The 9,657-nt window shown below is 43.0% G+C and overlaps 1 protein-coding gene across 2 annotated transcripts; it reads right to left on the bottom strand.

The window, feature by feature from the left end:
* Window positions 1-7,624, bottom strand: BCIN_12g00460 (hypothetical protein). 2 transcript variants are annotated; one of them, XM_024696180.1, is made up of 6 exons: window positions 6,048-7,624; window positions 5,639-5,734; window positions 4,833-5,511; window positions 4,589-4,763; window positions 2,987-4,509; window positions 1-2,923 (listed from the first exon to the last, which is right to left on the bottom strand). In XM_024696180.1, exons 4-6 carry the CDS (start codon window positions 4,626-4,628, stop codon window positions 2,327-2,329), a joined length of 2,160 nt encoding a protein of 719 aa, XP_024551985.1. In that variant the 5' UTR covers window positions 4,629-4,763; window positions 4,833-5,511; window positions 5,639-5,734; window positions 6,048-7,624; the 3' UTR covers window positions 1-2,326. The 2 variants fall into 2 exon arrangements, with proteins under 2 accessions (XP_024551985.1, XP_024551986.1); XM_024696179.1 differs by lacking the exon at window positions 6,048-7,624 and having other exon boundaries at window positions 5,639-6,043.
* Between the last annotated feature and the right edge of the window lie 2,033 nt (window positions 7,625-9,657).

Below are 9,657 nucleotides of genomic sequence, written 5' to 3'. Positions count from 1 at the left end.
TGTAAAAATCTCTTATTAAGAATTAAGTAATGCAAGGCCTACAACCAATTAAAATGCCTAGGCAGTATATAGTAGATAGATGGATGGATAGATAGTAAAATAAAATTTATTCTTTCATCTCATCTCTCTCGTCGATCTCCTCGTCATTCCCGTCTAATCCATACCCAACTCTCTACCGAGCGAGATCTCCCATTCCCTTCCAAGTAACCCAGCTATTAAGATCTCGCGATGCCATACAGATGTATACCCCGTAATTCCACAAAAATCAAAACCTTGCTATAGTCCAAATCCCACAAAATGTACCCAGCACATCCATCAGGCCCTCCCAAACCAAGCCACATCAGACCAGAACAAAAGAATGAAAACACGTATTTTTGGTGACCGACCAACTCCTCTCCTATGCGAACCTATAATGCCCACTGCGGCTTGGCCCCCACCGCCCGTGTGCCCAGTCCAATACAAAGGGAAAATGATTAACCCGCTAACAGTATGAACCCTGAATGACAAATAAAACGTAAAGGAAATTGACATAAATGAAAGGAGAACAAATTGATGTCTCAACTAATTTGACGGACTCGCTCAAATGGTATCTAGTAACGGTAAAGATATATCTCTCCTCAACACCTCCGCTACGTAGCAGAATGCGAAGCAAAGCAGGCTAAGTAGTAATAGACAAATTGTAAAGAAACCAGAAGACTAAAGAAGATCTGCTTTGGCCAGATAGGAGGTGAAACGGCAGTAAAGAGAGACCGTGACAAATCTGCAGGCTAACTCTCTTATCGTAGAGAGTTGACTGTGGAGCAATAAAGCCGATCTATCGATGGGCTTTCAAAGCAATGATAACCCGTTATTGACGAGAACACAAAAGTTACGCATGGGCGTTCTTGTGTCCAATGTATTGCAGAGTATGGTGTATTGGCCAATCCAAGCGACACAGGCTAAAATCCGTGATCCTCGGGAGTTATTCGCATGCAAGCAATATGCACAATGCAATGCAAGCTGTGCATACTTCTCCAAATCGTGCAAAGATATGCCAAGCAAGCAAGGGTACGATCCATAGCTAGGGATGGTTTCCAAGATAGGTAGGTAGGTCTTTTTTATTTGATATGTGTGCCAGTGATGATGCCATATGATAATATGAAACAAGATCTTTTTCGGAATTCCAGAAAAGCCATCGAATAAAGCATATGTAGCACAGATACGAATAAGAAGTCCAAAGCAAGAAAATAGGGAAAAATAGCGCAAGGTAAGTGGCCAAAAGGAATCTTGGTATATGCTAGTACGATAAAATGCAGTAGATAGCAACTGGATTGATAAACGCCACACCATCAATGATTTTTAATAAGTCCAGCCCGAGCCATCCGGTTCGCCCCTTCCCATCCAGAGAAAAACATACGCAATGAAGTCTAAATTAAGTATTGAGAGAATATTCGAACTCGGGTGCAGTAGTGTCGTAGTGCATCAGGTGATACACGAGTAAGATAGATAAGGAATCTGAAGATAGATAGTCATGCATGTAAACAGTAAGAAACAGGAAAATAAGCGGGTGGCGGTAACATAGTAGTATGGTGGCTGTGTTATAGAACGAAGATGATTGCGTAGAGTGGGATGAATAGATCTGAAGAGGGTGTGGAGGATGAATGTAGCGTTCAAAGGATTCAGCTGTATATCGGAATAGTAAAGTCGTAATAGGTGGGTGACAAGGTAGTAGAATAGTGGAAGCTGTAGTAGTGGATATTAAAGTCGTAAAAAGCCATGGTAGTATGCTTGGATCCATTGAGAGCAAGTATCATCGAAAGCAACGAATAAACAAAAGTGTTTCGTGAGACGCAGGTCGCTTAGAGAAGGAAGTGTAGTGACAAAACAACCAAGAGGTATTTCTGCATACCTTGAATGTAGATAATAGTCGTTTCGACGGCAATGGATATGTTGATAGGTCGATTTGTCGATTAGAGATAAATTGATGTGCAGCAAGGGTTGTCAGGGTGGTAATGCATGGATTTGTGCAAGGTATGTTGATGCATGAATGTGCATGTGAGGGTAATACGAGATAACTTCTGCCGAATGAGCATTCATCATCTTGCACTAACCCACTTTCATACCCCATGTTTAAAGAGAAACAACACCCCATGACCAATGGATTCCATCGCTCGCAAAACGGTAGAGAAGAAAATAAAAAGCACAACAGCACAAGACACCCACTCAACGCTCTCATACACACCCACGAAATCCCAGGTTCCCTATCAGATGTGATGCAATGAGCCCATAGTTTGACTTCATCAGCTTATGTCCTGCATCCAATAGGACCGCGTAATCGATTCACGATTCAAGTACGCGGTATCTGCTGACTCTGTTGTTGATGCTGAAGCGAAGACAAAGCGCGATTTCCATTACCCCCGCCAGTCATTGAACCATCTACAACGTTTCTCGGCGTCTGATGTTGTTGACCTTGACCTTGATAATCAACCCCTGTACCCGAAGTGCCGGCGGCAGTCGCGGAACCATTTTCAAGATAATTCGATAAGTCCCATGAGCTTCTAGCGCTTGCTGCTACGGCTGCCGCATTTCCAAGTTGTGCTTGATATTGTTGTTGTGGTGTAGGCATGTGATGTGTAGTTCCTTGTGGCCAATGACTCGATTCTTGTGCACCATGTGGTACTGCGATTCTTAGATCAGGGGGGCCACCCTGATAGCCTATTGATTTTTGACTCTGCGGCGAAATTGCTCTTTGTGCGGGAATGTTGGAATTGTACGATGTAGAGGTTGTTGATCCTGATATTGATCGCGGCGAAATTCCTCCATGATGATCACTTGTGTACGGTAGACCTGCAGACGAAGCTTCCGTGGCGTAACCAGTGGAGCTAACAGGTGTCAGAAGGGCAGGAGCATGTGTGGGTGGAAGAGTCGAAGCAGGACTGGCGGACTACAATTCATTGTTAGTATTCAGTTCGGGCCAAGAATTAAATATATCGTGATGAGTGCTTACATATTTGCTGATGATCTTTTTCAAAGCGGGACCTAAATCCTTCCAGTGGAAGACCTTGACATCTTTTTCAATGTTACGAGGCTTGGGATTGGGGAACGCCATGATGACTTTGAAAAATTCCTCGCTGTCAGGCTTTCCTTTGGATACAGTTGCAGGCCGGAAACCTTCCAGATTTCTCCGTATCCTGTTCTTTTCCTCGACTGTAAACTTTGCGGCGACTAGTGATTCCAATAGAGTAATAGTATCCACGCTTGTGACATAACAATCATTCTTTTCTTCCCAGTATATGCAACTGATTACAACGGATTGAGGTGGTCGTTCATCGGCTGAAATGGCGTTGAAAGTTGTCGTAATTGTGCAGCCAGATTGTGATCGTTTGAATTGCACAAGCCGCCTCTTTGATTCCCATTCTTCTGCAGTCCAATTATTTACCATCATATCACCCAAGTCTCCACTAATCTCCAATTTCGCCTTATTTGCGTACATTGGATATGGATTGTAAGTGTGGCCTGCATGAGGCGTGGCACCCGGACTGGAGGATTGCAAGGTCGAAGTTCTTATCAAGGCTGGGTTGCCAGGAGACGGCAAGGATGTCATATTTGATCGCTGCATTGAGTTGGATGGTAATCCAGGGCTGCGCGCCATACTTGAGCCGATCGTTGCGTAGCCAGAATTCCAAGTAGATACATGCGGAGAATGAGCTTTCAGGGTGGGCGGTGACGCTGTTGAAGAACTTCCATATCCATAACCCATATTTCTAGGCGCTGACTGGGTTGAATAGGCGCCGGATCTATTGTATTGAGGCATCATGTTACTGTAGGCAGAACTTGCTTGAAGGTATGGTGAGTATGAGGATGGCGAGCCATCACTTGATGAGAATGCATAAGGAAATTCCTCCTTTGGCTTTAGCTGTTGGGAGTTTCTTTTCGGTGGGCTTCTCATCAATTCTGCAGATTCAGTCGAGATTTTTCGCTTCCTAGTTCCTTCAAGTGAGTGTACATCACTTTCGAAAGTGAAATCCCCAACATCAACCTTGGAAATAACATCTCCGTCACCTTCCATGAACATTGATACTGGTACTCTAGAAGTGGACCAATTTGTCGATGCGAATTGAGGAACTTCACAGGTCACAATGTAGCTGCATACCCCTCCCGACTGATTCATTTTTCTTACTGAGGCCTGGCATTTTTGCTGTCCAAACACCAAATAAAAGGTCGGCGAGTTCGAGGTTAATAACTCGTACAAGGTAGTTATGTAGACGCTCACTTGAGTACCCTGACTTCCCCGCTGGGGCGAGAAGGATGTAACTTCGGGTATCGGCGTAGACCCAACATTCAAGTAAGGTCCCGATTGCTCATCGTAAGTAGTACGTGTGCTACCCGATCCATAACCTAGTGGCGTCATTTGCCCGGCATTGTGATAAACTGGTGCTGGAGTAGATGTTGGAATTGAAGACTGCGTTCCATATGAAGGGGTCTGATATGGAAATGCATTCTCTGGATATGACCGGGCAGTATCGTAGCCTACTTTAAAGTTAGTGATTTCATTGTTCGCATGACAGACAATAAGTCAATATGTAAAGCTGTTCTTCGCTGTACTCACCATGAAGCTGTGGTGGTTGCGGCTTCCCGTAGGCAGACATTGACAGAATATCTGTCGGGGAATCCGCCCGGGGCACAAGGGCTCCCTCGTACCCTCCTTCGTGTAAGGCTGTAGTCTCTGGTGATGGATAAGTTTCGTCAATTATTATCGGTCTACCAGAAGATAGGTGTTCGGACTGTATGAAAAGCATCGTATTAGCAGGAAGAATATCTTTGACAGTGTGAAGGTTATGGGATACACGTACGTCGAACAAGGTGTAAGTTGAGTAGGCCAGTTTGGCGGTGGGAGATGAAAAGGGCTAAAAGATGCTATTGACACCACAAGAACACTGAGTAGAAGCTTCCACGAGTTGAGAAGTTCTACTATTGCTTATTGATAATAGTGTAGAAGGCTTGGTCCATGGAAGTTGTAGAAATCTTAAAGTGATGAGGTTGTGAAGAAGAGCGAGAACTTGAGTGTTGTTACGTTGCGTATCTATATGAAGATTCGAGAAATGGATTATAATCGGTCAGAGAACTCTCGATAGAAGTGGAGTATCTTGAAAGATAGACTTAGGTGACAGAGTATTGGGTGGATAGTGGTAGTCTGTTAGATAGATCTTGTGCCCTAGATCTCTTAGGTAGAGTGGCTCCTTTTCTGTTTCCGTTATTGGGAAGAATTAAAGTTCGATCGACAACGACTTAAAACGATTAATGATGAGATGCCGAGTTTAAGTAATAGAACTTGAGTAGAACGGGCTAGTCGAAGGAATAGTTTCAGAGCTGAATGCTTTTTCAACAACGCTTGTTTTCCAAGATCTTGACTAGCGATCTTAAGTTCCCGCACTCTAGAAATAACTAGGGCAAAGGCGTAAATCGTCTGAACAAAGTCTCGGGAGCATGAAACTAAAATAGTAAGTGTCGATAACGATTCTAAAGGAAACTCTGTGGGTCAATCAGCCTGAGTAACTTTACAAATGGTGAAGAGAACAACAGTGTTCTCAAGATGGCTTGACGAGGGGCGTTCATAGCTTAGTCGCATTCATAATGAGGGTAGGGTGCAGGCACGTACAGGACAAAGAATTTGAAGTTTCTTGGATGTTCGATAGGATTTACGGATTGCCAGAAGATATGCAGCCAGCCGAATGGTCGAACCTTTTAACAGAACCTGTTCGTTGCGAGGTAAATGTCAGTATTCGTGTATCAGAAGCATGCCGTCATGATGAATGTGCTGGTGACAAGTCGTTGGAGAAGGTGGTGTAGTAGTAGGTAGGTAGTAAGTAGCATGTGCACATCAACGAGTGTATACCCAAGGGTATAACGAAAGCCTAGTGGTAAGGTTGCGTGGTGATTGAGGTGGAGGTTATGAATTCACCATCCTAGTCCCGTATATAGAATAGCACATATGACTTCCCAGGTGCAAGGATGAGGATGGTGTGAAAATAAGAATAAATAAAAAGGGTAAAGCGTGAAATACATACAAATGGTGGGTCTAGAAGGCACTTGCAGGTTTTATGAGTAACTTAAGTAACTTGTACTGGGCAAAGAAGAATGGCAGTAGTCAGCTAAAAAGGTAAAGCGTGCGTGTGGCCTTTTTCTTGATTGCTCAGATCTCGTGTATGGTGCAAAGGCGGCTGATGGATGGCTGATCTGCTGAATGTGGTCACACCAATTTCAACGATTCAGGAAAATGCTTCAAACGCCTGGAAAAGGCTGGGCCAAATCAAAGGCTTTCTAACTGGTTTGTTTACTCTCCACGGAAGAAGGCGATCAAGTCCGCTGATCGGATTCTCGGTATAGTTTCGAACTTTGATATACTATTTTCCGGCTCTAAATTTCATCCGATTGTGTATTGTATAAATCAAAAAACGGTTGACGTGTTGTTTGGGATGGAAATGGAGGCTTCGAACGGCAGGATTCGGATGCAGGCTAGACACGTTCTTGATATGAGTAGTCGAGTGTGGCTGTTGCCTTCAGAGGATTTGGAATGAGGCACTGGTGCTTCGTTGACTCCGAGTCCGGGCAAAGGAATTTTGCAAAGGTTGAGAATATGCGGTCGGTATTTTGGTGCAATGCTGCGCAGTTTTGGGTGCTTGCTAAAGTCTTGAAACTATAGGTTAAGATGTAGTGGGGAGAAAAAGGGCTGGTTTGAATTTAAAGGCTGTGAAAAAGATATATTCTTAACGCAGAAAGGAATATATATAAATGGTATAATATAGTAAGGAGCGTGTCGGAAGTGAAATGGCAGCGATCACCAATTAGTATTTTTATCGAAGGTTGAATTTGATGGGCGAGATATGAAAGATGCGAAGTATGCAAAGCTTTTTCTTGTTTTGGAAAAAAAGAAACCAAAAACGTCGAGATTGGTGCATATGTGTAGACCGAGGTAGACAGTATAGGTAAGATCAGAGTAGAAACATTAGAGTTTGGCTGAGAGCTTTTCTCGAACTCGATGCTGACTTCGAATATGGCTTGGGTATGAGAGAAGAGTGTTGTTATTTGAACTGAGATGTAGGACGAGTACTAAATCTATGACATGCATTCCCTGATGGAGGGGATAACGAATACGTTTTCTTGCATACGACCGGGTCCCTTTCTAGGAGTAAAGACGTGGAGTAGATTTTGGACGTAGGGAAATGATGATTTCCCTTGGTTTGAAGAATATGAAAGTTAAGGTCGAATCTAATCGGGTTTGATCGTGTGCTTCATTCGATGAAAGTAGATATCGATACTGTAGGTCGGCGACTGCGGCTTGAATTGATGATGAGATCGAAATGTGAATTGTGCTGTATGCCGATTTGTTCAGAATGTGGAGAGGGAGGCTTTTGACACCCAGCTTCGGATTAGATTGGACAGAACTTGCTTGCTTTTTTCTCTTTCTTTTCTTTTTTTCGTTCTTCGAACTTGGTGGTATGAATTAAAAAAAACTTGATAACTAATATTATTTATTATTTATTTTTGAGGGGAAAAAAGACTGGTATGAAATTTACAAGAAAAACGATGGTGTACCAAAAATTCATGATGGGAATGTAAATGACGGAACTTTACTCTAAGAGGCGGTGACATTTTTCCCTAGGGAGGTAGTGGAATGAAGACAAGCCTACAAGGAAAGCAAGCCCACTCAAGCTCAGGGTTACAAGTTCGAATAGAATTCTAACGAGGACCCTTGTTCGGAAGAGGATTATGCTTTGGGTATAGAAGAATTTCCGCTTTTCGGATGAGTTTCCTCTTCCTTACAAGTCCCTGTTAAAAGATCTTTTTATTTTCCTTGAGCTTACAGGGAATTATATGGGGGTGATCGTTCTATTGCAAGGGTAATCGAAATTTCGAAAAGGAACTTTTACCCTGTTCATCATTTTCTACTTGACATTTCCAAGCTTGGCTACTTGATAGAAGTATTTCGGTAATCAACTCTACATGGAATAGATCCACGGGTGAGATGGATGGCCGCGAGATGAGATGTTATTGTCGTACAACGTGCCTAGGTCGTAGTTGCCCCTGCTAGGCCCATCGATTCAACTGCGGCGAAGCTATTTAGTGGATCAAATAGGGCCACGACTAATATAAAAATAGTGACAAATTGGAAGCTTTACTGTCTCTATAAGCCTTTTGAAAGCCAATGACAAGTTGAGGGATCCCTTCTAACTCCCTAGAGCTCTACCCTGCAAACTCTCTTTTCTTCCCTGAGCTTCCCTTGCTTAGTCGAAGCTATTTGGAAGCCACGGGTACAAGAGAATCCACTGCCCGGAATCCCCCAGAACCTTGAAAGAATATGCTACTCCTCCGCTTTCGTAGAATAATCGAATAAGATGAATGGGAATTGGGTAGTAGGAAGACAGTAGAACGAAAACCGAATGGATTGATGATGATTGAGGGGCAGTCGTTTCATAGTTTATTTCGTTGCCAATTAGGGCTCAGGAATTATTACTTTTTGTTTGGGTTGATGAAGGGGTATTCTCGGTTGAGCAAATGGTGTTTAATTTTGTTCGCAGCATAACACAAACAAGCACAGCAAAAATTAATAGTGTTACTGTTCATTATTGCGACTACACACATATTTACATTATTTTCGTTCATCACATTCAATTTTTCTCCTGCATATCCTATACACATTCATCATATTTGGGAAATCCAAGAAGTGTCAGTACCTATGTAAAGAGGTACTTACACTCAGGAGTCAACGTAATTCTGTAATTCCACGTACTCCATTCAGAGCTGAGCAATAAATGTCCTTTGTACAAAGAATACCAAAAGTGCGGTACGTACCGTTCATTCATGCCCAAATGAAATATCCCGAAGAAATTATCATCTGCCCTTTGGCAACTTGCATCTTGCATACAATGCTTGCATAAATGGGCGTCACTAGACTTTGTACATACAGTATAAAAGCACCCTTCATCAACATCCATGCTTTGTCAATTGTGAAACTTATTCCCTTCCTTTGCTCGGCACTTGGGAAGATCATTCATTTATCTGAGAGACTACTTTGCTACCTGGTTAATAACTCATCCCTGGCTATCAATTCCCATTTTTCGATATAGCATCTCGGGTCTATCGATTACTATCTAAGTCCGACGATCTCATCATCTGGATCCGATTTTAGCTTCTGGTGAGCTCATCGGAATCGTCAATCTGAACTTCATTTACTATTCTCTCCCGTAGCGCTGGGTCTGCTTACTATCGGACATAGTATAGGTATAGTCAGTCCCCTCAAAATAGGCGCTAAGACCCAGAAAGTTTTTGCGCAATATTGTACAGCAGGTCGAGTTCTTCAACATATTCTCCTAGCAACACAAGCACAAATGACCATTTCGTCGGAGAAAAGGTTCCTGCCCTTCTCTGTTCGTTGTAATCGCTTTCGTCGGGTTCGGTCCAGAGCTGGCAAGGCCAGCGGAATGGGCGTGGGAGGCTCGACTCTTTCAAGAATTGATGGCTGTCACTTCTCATGCTGAAAGGCTTGGAGCGAGAACTGGTGTTCCAAGAGGCAATATTATTGCCGAACTATTTAATCGCGAAGTGGAGTTTCCCGACCAAATTTACATGGTTCTAATTGAGATTTTGATGAGTACAGTTTCCATCATCAGTGTAGTT

Source organism: Botrytis cinerea, chromosome 12, assembly GCF_000143535.2.
Source record: "Botrytis cinerea B05.10 chromosome 12, complete sequence".
Lineage (NCBI taxonomy): Eukaryota > Fungi > Ascomycota > Leotiomycetes > Helotiales > Sclerotiniaceae > Botrytis > Botrytis cinerea.
This window is presented reverse-complemented; position numbering and strand designations above follow the sequence as displayed.